The sequence below is a fragment of the Lissotriton vulgaris genome, chromosome 11 (assembly GCF_964263255.1).
Source record: "Lissotriton vulgaris chromosome 11, aLisVul1.2, whole genome shotgun sequence".
Taxonomy (NCBI): domain Eukaryota; kingdom Metazoa; phylum Chordata; class Amphibia; order Caudata; family Salamandridae; genus Lissotriton; species Lissotriton vulgaris.
This window is the reverse complement of record NC_141699.1, coordinates 1,109,011,383-1,109,026,994: the sequence shown is the minus strand read 5'-3', so window position 1 is coordinate 1,109,026,994 and position 15,612 is coordinate 1,109,011,383. Positions and strand designations below refer to the sequence as shown.

The window sequence follows — 15,612 nt, the reverse complement described above, 5'->3', positions numbered from 1 at the left end:
CAGCCTTAATTTGTTTTATAATAGGAAAATGGATAGTAAAAATGTGCAAACACCTCATAATAAGAGGAAACAACACATGTCTCCCCCTCCAATATAATCGAAAGTGGTGGAATCTAGTGATCCTACCTTAGCATTAATTCTTGATGAAATTCAAGCACTTCGTTCTAGCACTAATACAATAGCGTCAGAGATTAAAAACCTACGCAAAGGTATGTCTAGTATGTCAATGAAGGTTTCAGATAATTCAATCAAAATCCAAGACAATAAAGTTAAAATTGATGCCTTTGCACCGTTTGTGGCAAAAATATCTCCTATGTCTGCTTTCCTTCTGGATTTCTCAAAATCGCAACAGGCAATACAACTTACGTATTTTTAATTTGCCAGAAGATGTAGAAGGTTCCAATTGCAGACTACATTTGGAGAATTTGATACCTGGTCTTTTGAAATAGATAAAGCACATAGAAGTTTGTCTCTACGTAATCTTCACCACACAAAACCAAGACAAATGATTTTCAAGGTTTTACATCACCATCATTTGATTTTGATAAGGAAAGCAGCACAGGAAGTTTCTTCCCTAATGGTCATTGGTAATAAAAATGTTAATCACCAAGACTTTGCTAAGGATATTGTTAAGACTCGCAAGGAATTCACAGACATTCGTCCACGATTAAGAAGTCTTGGATTCAAATATGGTCTTTTTGATCCTTTAACAATGAAAATTTGGAAAGATAATTTTTCAAAGTCCTTCCAATGACCTGATGATTTAAGATTATTCCTGGATCAGCATTCAAATCATTCTATGGATACCCATGATTCTGCTACTTGAACATTACTCTAATATGTATTTCCGACTAATGTACTGTTTATTTCCACAAAGGGCTCCAATGGTTCAGTCATGCTTTGAAAGCGTGTGTGCTTTTCAAACTTGTTAATAATGTTTATTTGTTGTCGTCTTTTCTATGTTTGTTTGTCTTCTCTTTTGTCCTTCTTTCTTCCTATAACCTTTTATAGAACTACTATTCTCCATGTTCTTCTTCAACTTTTTCTCCTCTTCTTAGTCATTTCTTCCTCTCTACTTTACTATGGCTAATGTTCATAAGGTTAAAATAATCACTTTGAATGTCAAGGGTTTACTACAGCCTGTAAAACGTACAAAAATTCTAGATTCTTTAGGAAGCTGTAAGGCAGAGATTTTTGGCCCCAATGGGAAAATTGCATTATCGCAAAATGATATTTTTAATGAATTTTTAAATTATTACGCTACTCTATATAATAAACATACATTTGATGATCCTTCTTTAATTGACTCTTTTTTATCTAAATACAGTTTACCCAAGGTTTCTCAATAAACTAAAAATTTAATTAGATTTACCCATTACTGAAGATGAAATTTTATTAGCCATTAAGTCTCTTAAACAAAATAAATCCCCAGGACCGGATGGCATCCCAGACACATTTTATAAAGAATTTCAGTTGCAGCAGTTCCTCATTTATTTAAACTATTTACCTTTTTTAGTTCTACAGGGGCTACCACAGGTTCTTTTACTGATGCTTTGATTGTTGTACTACCTAAACCTAACAAAGACCCTACACGTGTGTCAAATTACCATCCTATTTCCTTAATAAACCAAAATTGTAAACTCTGTGCCAAAATACTTGCAACTAGGTTAACCTCTATTTTAGATTCTATTATTCATCTAGATCAGTCTGGGTTTATGAGAAATAGATACTATGCCAATAACACAAGAACCTTATTGCATGTTATAGAAGGCTTCCTAGAGAACCTTGATGATATCAAGGAACGCTTCAAACAAAGGAGGTACGAGCACAAAATCTTCAACAGGGATGAACTGAGAGCACTGAGCCTTCCCAGAGCAGGACACACTTAAAACTTAGAACTAGTACAGCAGACAGGACAGGCAAACATCACAACAGTAAACATCACAAGGAAAGAATAGCCTTTTTCACCAACTACACGGCACATAGAGACAAGATCTTCAGGGCTTTCAGAAAACACTGGCACCTGCTACTGGAAATCCCCACACTACGCCCACTTATCAATGACAACCCATCATTGATCTACAGAACAGGACGCACACTGAGGAGATCCCTATGCCCGAGCTACATCACAACAACCAAAAGAACCACCACCACTTGGTTGCCACAGACCCACCAGGGTTTCTACATCTGCACCATCTGTAATATCTGCTGTTTGGGAAAAAACTAATCTTAAGAATTCTGTTACAACACAGACTCAACTCATGCAATCAAACACCACATGAACTGCAATACACAGTATGTCATCTACGTCATCAAATGCCCTTGTCACTAGATCTACGTAGGCAGCACCGTACGCAGCCTCAAGACCAGAATCCAAGAACACCGCAGGGCCCTCATCAATGGCGACAATAGATACACCATTACAGAGCTCGATCGTACAACACACACAGGGCCCATTAAATTCAGATTCTTTGGCATTGACCATATCCCCATGAATAACTGTGGTGGGGATAGGGAATTGACACTATGAAACACGGAGGCCAAATGGATCTGTACAGTACATGCAGTCAAAAAGTGACACAACTCTTGAGCTAATCCCAGACGTTGCACGCTGCTTCTGTCTCTTTCGGCTTCACTTTATTAATGATGCCACCGCTCTTGTGACATCTTGCCCCGCTCCCATTAACATTTGTGGCCAACCCGCCACAGGTCTCCTGCCTCTGTACTTTGACATATCTTACACCCTCGGTCAGCAACTATGTTCCTCTTGCGGCTCTCCCACGCTAGGATATTATCCCTCTGAACAGGGGCAATTCACTTCTCCTTCTTTCGTCTCATCCACCTTCCCGGGGTCTGACATTGTTTCTCCCGGGAAGCCTTTTTATTGTTTCCTCCAGGTGGATTCTCACCCCCCCCCCTTTTTTTCACATGTACATCTACACCCCCCCTGTTTTATCTCGCTATGTTACAGGCACAGGCACAGGGTTTATCTTTTCCAGTCTGAACGGCACCAAGTCACTCTACCCATACGGTCCAGCAGCCTTTTCAACTTGTGCTGATGCTGCCAACTGTCCAACGTGCAGGCTAATCACTCCTACTGCACACATGTGACTGCCAGGTTTTACCTTCCACCACTCACCGACCAACTTTGTAGACTTGTTCTGACACAGACCAAGGTCAGACCTGTCGGTTTGAACCATGGATTTATCACAAACTTCGTTCTCCACCGAAGGCCCTGCTAGTCTTTCCACCATATTCTTTTTCGCTGTAGACTTCCCGCTCTTCCAGCACATATATGACACAGAAGCCGACCCTGGCCAGATACAGACCAGATCAAGTGTCTCCAGGCCTACTAACCACACAGGTATTTATTTGCTTACCAACCCCCCTGGCACCGCGCCTTCTGGCCAGTTCTCTGCTCGATTCCTCTGCCCACACAACCCTGCCCCATACCTCCCCCTTCTTCCTCTGAACTATGCGGCTCAGGTCTGGACTATCGGATTTCTACTCTCCAGACCCCCAACATCCTATGGCCTCCCCACTCCTCCCCCGCCTGACGGCGCACTTCCTTTTCTACTAGACGCCCTGATACCTCACCAGCATCCCCACTCCTCTTAAAGCCAGATGGCCCACCTATCACAAAATTAGACAGATCGCCACACTCTGGGGTTTGCGGACCCTCTCACACCACTCCTGTTACACTGTTGCCACTAACATACAGCGCTCCCAGGGAGTCCCTTGATCATCACTTTAACACCTCACGAGGCCACACAGGAGCATCACAGCCTACTGCCCTGATTCCTCCCTTTATCATCTCTGTTCCGTCTATGTTTACCATTCCCCCCTCCCTGCTTCCACCCACTGCTACCCTGACCTTTTATCGTTCATGATGCTTCGCACTTGACACATAGGGTTCCCTCTTGTCAACCTCATGTATGTTACTAGACCTGTCCAGGATATTTGTATCAATAGATTGTTATTGTTCTCGAAATCCAGTGACAAGATACTATATCCTAGCACTGTGAATTGGATGTTATTTCCACAACCAACTGAGTAAGATAGGTCCATATTATAAGAAGAATAGATAGATAAAATATATGTCTTGAGCCACATAGAAGACACAGTGACTTCGCCCTTTGCACCGGTAGTTTTTTCTATTTAGTTTTTTCCATTTAGTCTTTTCCATTCACTGTTTTTTATCAATGTCTTATTCTTAGTGACATATTACCATTATCAGATGGGTCCAAGACGTCCGGACTACAATAATATAACAATAAAAAATAATAATGTTTAAAATTAGAAACTTATTTTAGAATAGAAGATATATCAAGTGGTCCTGCTGCACTGAATCAATAAAAGTAACAAGGGTTTTGTTCATTCTAGCCTTGTAATATAAATGTCTCAATAAAGCACAATTAGGGACTTTCTAACTCTCATCTACCTATTAAAGTAGGAGACTCTGGAGTTGATTTGAAGCTTCGGGCCAACTTATCCAACATGGCCGACACGATATATGATTTGTTCCTTAAAAGAGCAAGGGACTCAATAAGTATTTTACTTGTACGAGAGTTTTTCGCTAAATAGTGAGCGTAAATGCCTGCGGTTTTTGAACTCTATATTTGAAGTTAGGTAATATTTTGTAAGTATATGCGCACTATTGTGCATGAAACCATGCTCTTTGACCCCAATGGGGCGGGATAGATATAGACCCAAAAAGAAATGGCGGACAAACACACACGACAACCCGAATACGCGGGAGTGGTGCAGATGAGACTACACCGGGCATTCCGTCTACCAATGTATGTTTCTTATGCGTGGCAGGATCGCATTTAGAAGCGACGGTATAGACGTAGGAGATAGAGACCTCTCCCTGTCTTTTTTTGTTTTTATAAACGAACCTTTACTGCTTCGATATGAACGGTGGTTCACTCGTATGTGCAATATGAACCCCCGCGTTGTAATCTCTAATAGAGAGTCCTTCGAGATGATATATGGAAGGATGCTAAATGGCAAGCTGGCCCATGATAGTCGGTTCATTTTAAAATTATGATATAATAAAATTATCTGCGGCGCAATTGTAGGGTTAACAGTCGCTGACTAACAGAAAGAAGATCATATGCACAGGATACAATTCAGAGTGTAATGTTTAAATTCACAGATTGTTCCCATTATATGAAGAGGGATCTGAACCAGAATAGGCTGACTGGATGATGCAGTTAAGCTTTTCATGAGACCGGAATAACGAAGGTCCACACAGGCTTTTGAGCATATTAGGTCAGTGACTGGCTATCTAGAGAACTTTTTGATTATTATGAATTATGGAGAGTAGTTTTTGATTTACATATCATTTATTTCTGTCTACCTAGCATGAAAATAACGCGTATGAAGTACATATAACTACGTCAAAGGATGAATTACGTTATTATTTCTTCAATTTAAACCTACAAAGAATTGCTCATTGTAAAGGTATGCTGGCTTCATTACAAGTTCGTTAGCGGTATATAAAGCAGGCTTGTGTTCTGTATTAGAAACTAAGGAACTTCCTATTCCTGTTTTGCGATACAGGTATTATATGAACTTAATTATAAAGCAGGCTTGTTTTCTGTATTAGAAACTAAGGAACTTCCTATTCCTGTTTTGCGATACAGGTATTATATGAACTTAATTGTCTACGAAATTAATAAGCAGAGCCATTACGCTTTATCGAAAAGCGATCAGACTAATGCTCAGTTATAAAGAGGTATGTAATCAATATTTGGCCTATACAGGAAATGCAAAATAATAAATGAGAGATATACCAGTACATCACTCACAAATTAAATATCAGTGTGTGAAATAGCATTCTGGTCTGTTCTATTATGTACAAACAGGATTAAGTCTAGAACAATTTTGTATTTGGTTTGATTTCTGCAGGCACCTTATATGAGGTTTTTATTTACATGATACAATGCATTTTGGATTTAGAATGTGTGTAGGGGTATATATTTAGCATTGTGAAACATTGCCTTTTTTAAACTTGTTTTTTAGAGTATAAACAGCACCAAAAAATGTCATCTGTACATAAGAGCATGTGGAGTAAATCTGTGCATTCCTTTATAGATAAAAACCGTCCTGAAGAAGGTGTCATATTCTCAACAAAAGCACCGAAACGCTGCGTCGACTTGTGGTTTTTATAATGAATTGTTTAGTATTAGTTTGTAAATGTGATGTTTGAAACTATGCACAAGGCGTATATCTTGTTTTTAAGAATAAAATTGATTTGTTTTTAGCAGTATTGGTTTGTGTAGGATAATGCAATGCTCTTATGATGGTGTCTGTGCTTCATAAATAGATTGCTAAATAAATAGATTGCTGGATAATAGACATTTGATATATGTTAAACTATAAGGGTTTTAGAGTAATACTGATTTGGGTATCATAAGTGGCCTTCCAACCTCCCACACTTTTACTGTGGTAGGCGCGAGGGTATATTTATTAATAACTGGCTATAGGGCTTTTGTGAGGGACAAATAACTTTATTTGCACCTATACGCCTGTTCTCCTCCAGCTTCCTTACACATGCGCATAATTCCGCACTCGTGGCCAGGAGTATTCTGCCATGTTTTCACCCCTTCGAAGCAGGCAGTCGCTGCTGCCAGCCATTTCCTGGTGTTCTTCTTTTACCCTGCTACATGGCTTCAGCGATTCATCAACATCAAGTTGGCGCACGCAAGCAAGGAAAATCAACCTCCCGGCGAGATTTAGCCTCATTTACGATTGCCAACATCAAGTTGGCTAGCACGAGTGTGGAAAATAAACCTCTCAGAGAGATTTATCAACACGGGGGGTCAGGATTCTCATTGCGAGTGGTCACGTATGCTCGCAACCACTTGCATTGAGAAACTGCCCATTCGCATTGAGAAAGCTGCTGCTCGAATAAAAATCTACTAGAGCGGCAGAAAAGGAAAGCTTGCGCTGTGCATGGCGCCGTTCGCAATGATTGCATAGTGCGGAGAAGCATCCGGTACTGTGCAATCACCGTAAACAGCATTTTTTTTTATCATACTCCACCCTAGGTTTTATTGCACTTTGCAGAGTTCAGAATAGCACAACTCTGCGAACTCCATTCAGGGTTAATTTAAAATAGCGTCGGAAAGCATTTAAAGCAAACCATGATCACCTGTTGTGTTAGACTTGACAAGGCTAAGGTTTAAGGTTGACTGCAATGGACTGTGGGTCAGATACAAGAACCTAGTTTGTCCTGGTAAAATGTTACCTTCACACTTGTAAATCTTTATGGAACAGAAAGTCTTCATTGTGGCAAGGAAGTAGTCTGTACCCTAAGCTGGGCTTGTCGATGACGGAGAGCCAAAGTTCCAGTTCTTGGTAAAGCTGTCGACAAAGGCAGGAAAGCTCAGTTTGGGAAAAGCTTACTTTTCATGCCCAAACATCCCTTGAAATCAAATAGATGCCAGCAGCAGCTTGGTCTGGTGACGTTTTCTACATGCGGACATTAAAACTTTTCTGAGTATGGATTTCCTCAGCAGGGCAAGACTGCAGTCCAAGCCAAAGATGGCTCAAAGTCATTGGATGCTGGTCTACGGTGGTCCTATTCAAGTGGATATGCTGTAGAGAAAAATATAGTGAGAACTGCGGCAAACTCCGTTCCAGCAGGAATGCACCCTCAGTGGAACAGTTGGCAGATTGTTCTGGTCCCACACTGGTTCTCATGGCAAAAGTTGGCAAAATCTTCCCAAGTCCCAGACCAGAAGGCTAGGCTGCCAGGAGTACTTCTGATGCTGGCCAAGGGTCCAGGCCCTTGGAACCGCACTTGGAGATTAGGACTTGATTCAGCGCAGGCCAGCAGAAGGGACCATGCCCCATAATGTTGAAACTAAAAGAAAATGCCTGTTGAAGCTTGTTGTAGCTCAAACAGTTGGTTACCCAACTAACCCTCGGAGTCACGTCTGGGATACTGGGAACAAGGAGAGCAGATTAAGTCTACTTCAGATCTGCAGTCAGCAGGACAGTCCTTCTGAATCGTTCCTAGTCCAGCTGTGTGCTGAGGAATGAAATGGGGATGCCACATTTATGCCCAGTTCCACCCTGTGGGTGGGGAAATCTCCTGTCCACTCCCTAACCAATGGGGTAATAGTTCCCAGGGATGACCCTACCTACTTTTGATGCACTTCTTGTGTGTTTTACCTTACTTAATCCCAAAGTGCTCCCTCTGCTCAAAACCAACATGTCAGAACCTTAATTGCCCTGTACAGAGATCCTGTCCGCATCCCTGCGGGTGGCCAGGGAAATGAGCAACCGATCATCTGTGGTCACTCTTCACTAGTTCTGGAGGTGTCATCTCTCCCAATGAGCCTGGTGCCTGACTGACTAGAGACAAAGTAACGGGACTGGCCAAGCTGTTAGCAACATCTGCCTGTTACAATGACATTTTGAAGAAATACAAGCAGGTGTCTGAAATGCAACGGAAGCATAGCCATCCGGCAACGTAAGGAGCTTAATTGGAAATGAAGCCTTCTATGTTATGCGAGCGCAGAAGCAGAGCACTCATGGCATCAGCATTGGCAGCGGGCTGCTGAAGAAGAGGTTAGGGTAGGAGAACACACCACTCAAGATCAAGGTCACCTCATTAGATTCAAATGAAAACCAAATTCTCTGCCTTTGTTTCTAAGTTTTCATAAGTTTGAGGGTGCTTTAGAAAATGTATTTATGTGGCTCCTTGACACTTTTTAACCATTTCATAAAACTATTGTGCTTACTCTAGTGACATGCTTAGTACACAACACTGAGTTCCCATGGAAAGAGGATGCCAATTATGAAAACCCTAAGCATTTTACAGACCACCAGTCGTCCAGCTACCTTGTCACAGAGGGAATCCACTAGGTGTCAAACCTCATTAAATACAGATGCTGCCGTCTCTATGTTCTCTTAAAGCATCTATATATTTGGGGTTGACTTAGATGCAGATGGAAACCACACAGATGCCAAAATGCATCATGTCCCCCACCTCACTTGCAGGAAAAGGTGGCTACCACAACAGCTCAATTCCAGTAGCACTTTTCCTGTCTGGATCTGCCATGTATTAACCATGACAATCTTGGACAGGCAAATTAAACAAATGCCCTCCACACAATGGAAGAAAACCTCGGGTACATTTGGAACATTAGTTATTTTTTTCCAAAGATGGACCCAAGGAACTGTTCCAATTTCCCTAATGCAGCTCCTGTCATACACACAGGAGCCACTTCAGGGAAGAAAATGTCTCTGACATGGCAGCACACTCAATCGGGGGGCTCAGAAAGGCACACTGTCTTTATTAAGTGAACTTCTTCAATCAAATTTAAAGAAACAGGTTGAGCTCGTTCAATTCTGTGTCTTCTTATAGGAGATAAGTTTGCTTAATTAAAAATGTAAGCTGCAGAGGTGGTGTATGACGTATCGGATAATAATGAAAATCTAATTAGCACACCCCAGACTCAAATGGCACTTATAAAATGGGAGCAATTATTAACCAACTTCATTTTAATTACTACATTGATCTTGGAGAGATGACAGATGAGTGATCAGGGCAGATTTAAAAATGTTCACCCGGTTGGAGGCACAAACACAGTACTAAAAGCTCTGGCGAGACAAAGAAAAGGGCTGCTGTAAGAGGTAGTTCCATCTACTGTTGAGGTTTATATGGTCTGACTCTTAAATATCAATCTGATAGTGAGTATGAACAATGCAAGGATACATTACCCAAGAGGTGCCTTCAAACATCTTGAGGTCCAGCGGATCTCCTTGAAGTTTCCCATCGATGACCATCAGTGAGTGGCAGCTCGCGAGGGCTCCCAAGAGCGGCCCCCAGGGTAAGGCTGCACCAGAGCTGAACCTGTAAACAGTCTGAAAACTGAAACAGAAAAAATAGTGAGGACTCATACTTGCCAGATATTAGTGTTAATGATATTGTTTTAAAAGAATAAGAACTACAGCATCAACATGTGTATGAAGGTGGGCGGCTTCCTAATGACTCGACAAAGGTGCCTCTGTCCACCAGTATGGGATGATACCTCTCTGTGTCAACATGTGTTGGCTCACACTGATATCCATCACCAGAGAGTCTGACTCATCACCACTGAGGATGGGAGGCACTTCTTTTTAGTGAGGACGGCCTGGCTGTGTAAGTCCCTGCCTTCCCATATGTGCCTGATTATTTCCAATCATGAATTCAGAAAGACTCTGAAGACTTGGTTTTTCAGCCAATGCTAACATCTCAGTTGGACCTCCCTCTCCCACAGTGACCACGTAGCGCCGGGACACCTCTGCTTGAGTAGCTGGAGTGGTGTGGCTCACTGGTTAGAGGCGGCAGACCTGAGAGAAGAGGACGGCCCGGAACCAGGGTTCAATTCCCGACGCGGCAGGGTTGTGGACCAGGGTCAGCGGACTTGATAATTCTCATCTCGGTGCCTACTCTAACCAGGGATCACACTCGGCAACTCTGGGCATTAAGCTTGCCTCATCTCCACAACGGCCCCCCACATACGCCGGGGATGCCTGGTTTCACCTTGGAGATACCCAGTAGGGACAATCTCACAGGGAAAGCCAGGACGGGTTCCCCAGCGGTCTACTGCGCAGAGATACTCCTTCGGGAGTCGATTCTAGCGCATTACAAACCCACAGTTAATTAATTAATTAATTAGCTGTTGTGCTCTACAAATGCTTCGGTGTGCGTATTATCACCTACGCGGATGATACCCAACTGGTGGTCTCTTTGGATCACACAGAGGGTTCATCCAACACCTTGGGGCCCTGTCTAGAGGCAGTAGCCAAGTGGATGCACTCCTCATGTCTCAGACTCAACGGGGAGAAGACTAAGATTATGCTACTGGGCAATCCCGCACCGACCACTCTGGTTTCCATCTGGCCCGTTTGTCTTGGTGCTCCTCCCTCACCGAAACCCCACATCAAGAGCCTTGGAGTCTGGCTTGATAAAGCATTGGATTTTTCTGTGCAGGCCACCAAAACTGCTTCCACCTGTATTGGACTGTTGAGAATGCTCCGGAAGATTCTCCCACTGCTTCCTTTCCAGGCGAGGAGAATCATGGTTCAGGCCTTGATACTCTGCCGCCTGGATTATGGAAATGCGTTATATCTGGGAGCCCCGGCAGCAGTGATCAACAGACTCCAAGTTACACAAAACTGTGCTGCTCGACTCTTGTTTGGTATTCCTCGCGGGCAATCAGCAAGGAAGGCCTTAAAAGAACTCCACTGGCTCCCAATAGCTGCCAGAATGCACTTTAAAGCCATGTGCATTGTGCACAAAGCATTCCACCGAACAGGCCCAGCTATCCTGCGCTCTTTGGTTGTACCCTACATTCCATCGAGAACCCTTCGTTCCAGCGTTCTGCATCTTGCCACGACAACTAAAGTCAATTAGGCTCGCTGGGGAGGCCGGGCTTTTTCACACTTAGCGGCAAAGATGTGGAACTCGCTCCCGCCGAATATGCGGGAAATTAGCAACCGGATGGTCTTTAGGAAAATATTAAAAACTTACCTGTTCGCCAAAATGTGCTAAACCTTGCTATTTGCTCACCACATTATTCAGTTTAAGCGCTGCGAGGCCTTAGGGTATGTACGCGCTATATAAATATAATTTTTCATTTCATTTCATTTCATTATTACTTGTATTTTTCAAAGCTTAACCCTTGTAAACCACAGTATCTTCTCATCTTTTCCTCTGGACATGTCTCTTCTGCTTATCCTCATTTTTTTTTAGGTGCTACTATGTATTTCTACATTTCTTGGCTTGTCTTCGAACTTCACACTACAAACAAGTAAACTGATTGCTACATGTTTATCTCAGCTTTCCTTATTGTGGAGATTAAACTGTTTGCTGCCATCATCTGACAATGGTTATGTCCTGATCTCTTCAAGGCCAAACGGTGGTGCCACTCATCTTTCTGGCCTATCTCCATCATTATTTTCTTCCCTAAAAGGCATCATCCACTCTCAGACTACCTTCTTACCGGTGCTCCTCACTTGACCACATCACACCTATTTTCTGTTCATAACAATGGCTACCTTGCTCTTTGCGATCTCCTTCAAGCTTTCACGCTTGATGTACAATCAACTTGTCATGAGACAACCACCCAGAAACTGTAGATGGCAGAGTTTGCAGACTGATCACAAGCTTAGATCTGCTGTGTATGGATATTCACAAATCCCACCATCTAGATCTCTCTGCTCAGACTCTCTGCAGAATCCATTACAGTGTGGGACTTCCTCCCACCATCAGAATCCATTTCCGGGCCAGTTCTTTAGTTCACGCCTGTTGAGATGCCCTTATTCCTGCATAGTTTTCAGTGGTTGACATAGTGCGGTTTCTACTGAACAGTTGCTGATATCTGTAGTTATTTATAATTCTTGAATCACAATGTGTCTGGATATTTTTCTTTTACAACTTTCAATTAATTCATTAACTTTTTTCTGTACTGTACACCTCCATGTTGTCTTTGTGCTAGGGATGCAAGTTAAGGAGAAGTAAATACATGCATGTGTATATAATGCTACTTTTACCATTTGTTTAATGGGGCCAAACTCTTCTTTGCAAAAATCCCAATGAATTTCAAGTTTCAAGGTTAAACAGCAAAATGTCAATGAATTTCCAAAGGTGCATTTGTTCCAGATGTCTGTATTTAAGTCATGCCTACCTCCCACGGACATGTGTATTCAAGCCTGTGCCGGACCAACCAGATAAAACCTCTGAGGCTCAGTTTGTTTGAAATCAATACGCTTTTCACCTGTCTCATAAGGAAATTCATAAATCTACACTTACTCCTATTGTGTGTGTGCCACGCTTATTAACTTAGGCATCCAAGGATGGCCTTGAGCTACACAAGTGAATCAAATTTACAAAATATGTTATTCTGTCTTTAAACAGTCTTCACACTGTCTTTAAACAGGCTCTGGTCTGTCCTTCGTTGTTAGACTTGTGTTGTAATTACCTAAAATGGAAGTTGGTACATTCCGTTCCCCCCTTTGTTTCCGGCTCTGTTTGGACTGACCCATGCGCTGTCAACATTCTAAGACACACTTCAGCAGCTTTCAGTAAGACAATACGTCAGTGATTGAAAGAAATTTTTATCTCTGCTTGAAAGAGACTTAAGTCTATTCATCAGGGCTTAAGACTATTACTTCCAATTTAAGGCTGTTTCAAGATTGTCTTAAATGAGGGAAAGGACATTGTTCCGCCCATAAGACAATATAAAGGCAGAGTTAAGCGCTTAAAGAATTTTGGTTAATCAGGGCTGCAGTGCCTCTTCTTAATTTGTGGTTATTATTATGCGAAGGAGTGGACGGAACTCGCCGAGTTTCACTTTCATGACAACTCCATGAGATTCCGTAGAGCGACTCGAACGGGCGGAATCAGCATGTTGTGCTGATTTTTCGTTCCAGGAGCTTGGTCCACGCTGAAAAATCAGCGCAAATGGGCATCCTTCTTTGCAGTCACCTGAGTCGATTTTTTTCTCGAGCAGCAGTTTTTTCACTGTGAACAGTCGTGACCAACCGCGTTGAGAAAATCTCACTGGGTGCCATACTAGCGCCCGGACATTGCACTATGGGATGCCAATTATCGCGCATGCTCATCAACTGACCATTGGCGAGTCACGTGTGAGAAAAAACTCTGCCACGCAGTGATTGGCGGAGTTTTGCCAGAACTCTGCATTACAAGTGCAACACGGAGTAGACAAAACTCAAGGATATCTGCCGACAGAGCAGAATTTATCGCCTACCTCTATTTATGAAGTCTTAGCTGTGCAAATGCTAGCTATAGACATTCTTTTTACTGTATGTTAATAAAAAATCTACAAATGGCAGAAAATAAATTTAAATTCAAGAACATGAAGTTTCAATTTCTGTTCTTTAAGACACAGAGCACAACTTCTCAAAACAATAAAAGAATGTCCATTTAGGTAGTGCCCAACCTTACCTGTTACCTCCTGATGGCACAAGTCCCCACAGATCCAGGCCATCTTCTGTTAAGGTTCCTGTCTGTGGAAGAATATCAAATAATGTTACTTATTGAACCACTTCCAGAAAGTGCCATATGAGGAAGATTCTAGGCATCCTTGTGCAGTGTAATGTATTTTTCATCTCCGTCCCAGATACATCATTTGTTCAAAATTACATTTATTTGAATTCAGTAGCTTGGATATCGCATACTTTATTATAAATACATTTGGATTGCTGAACCTTTGTGTTTGCAGCCTTGACTCTTCAAACAAAATCCAATTCACAATGGCATCATGCAGATTTGATTGCAAAGAAAGGGTTAATTTATTTTTTTAAATTTTTTTTATTTGTTTACATTTGTAATGCGCACAGCTACCCAACAAAGGGTTTCCCGGCGCGGCAGATCCCAATAGCAATGCGGTTACAGAAAACTAGATGTTAAAGAGCCATGTTTTTAGGGCTTTTCTGAATTTGATGTAATTCGACTCAGACCGCAATGTATGTGGCATTGAATTCCAGAGAGAAGGTCCTAGGAATGAGAAGGACTTGCCACCCATGCGTGACAGCCTGGTCCTTGGAATTTCAAAATGATTTGCCGTGGAAGATCGAAGAGATCTGGAAGGACGGTAGGAGCGCACCAGGTTTTGCAGATATTTAGGAGCGGTGTTGGTGGAAATCCTGTGCATAAAACATAGAGATTTGAAAATAACTCGGTTTTCAATTTTTAGCCAGTGTAACTTCCTGATGTATTTAGTGGTTGGAGTAGAGATGGGAATTTTACAGAGTAGTCTGGCTGCTGCATTTTGCACTGATTGCAACCTGCGGACAGTAGCTTTGTTCGCCCCCAGGTACAAAACGTTGCCATAATCTAGCCTAGATGTTATTAGGGCATTGACAACTGTTTTCTTGGTGTTTTCAGGCAGCATCCAACAGATCTTTTTTAGCCATTTTAATATGGCAAAGCAGGTGGCTGAAGTTTTTACCGCTTGCTGATGTAAACTGAGTGAGTCGTCAATAATGACGCCCAGGTTGCGAGCATGAGTAACCGGGGTAGGGGGGTGCCCATTTCAGTTGGCCAATGTTGGGGTCCCCAAAGTTCTTTATTTTTGCCCAACACGATTAACTCGGTTTTTTCGCCGTTAAGTTTTAGGAAGTTTTTTTGCATCCAGTCGGCGATTTTACAGAGTCCGAGTTGTAGGGTGGAGGAATTATCAGAATCTGCAGCTGATAAAGAAAAAAGCAGCTGGGAATCATCAGCGTAAGAAAACATTAAAAGCCCTGTTTCCTCCACTATTTTGGCCAGGGGGCTCATATACACGTTGAAAAGCAACGGGCTAAGAATAGAGCCCTGTGGAACTCCGTGTTTGAATGTCATGGTATCGGAGCAGGCAGTTTCTGAGAAGACCTGGAAAGTGCGGTTTTCCAATGATGATCTAATCCAGTTGAGAGCTGCCCCATGGATGCCCAGGGAGTGGAGTGTTTGGGCGAGGACCGCATGCGACACGGTGTCGAATGCCGCGCTGAGGTCGAGCAGCACAAGTGCCACTGTTTCACCCTTGTCCACCATGCGGCGGATATTTTCGGTTACCCCCAGCAAGGTAGTTTCTGTGGAAAAGCCTG

General features: G+C 42.5%; 1 protein-coding gene across 1 annotated transcript in view; it reads right to left on the bottom strand.

Moving 5' to 3' along the window:
- LOC147684254 (putative cation-transporting ATPase 13A4) overlaps window positions 1–15,612 on the bottom strand; it is a 356,830-nt gene that overhangs the window by 176,516 nt on the left and 164,702 nt on the right. Inside the window, exons 13-14 of the mRNA XM_086944652.1 lie at window positions 13,970–14,031; window positions 9,739–9,889 (exon numbers count right to left, since the gene is read on the bottom strand). Coding sequence (XP_086800778.1) covers window positions 9,739–9,889; window positions 13,970–14,031 — 213 coding nt within the window. The remainder of the gene's footprint in view (window positions 1–9,738; window positions 9,890–13,969; window positions 14,032–15,612) is intronic.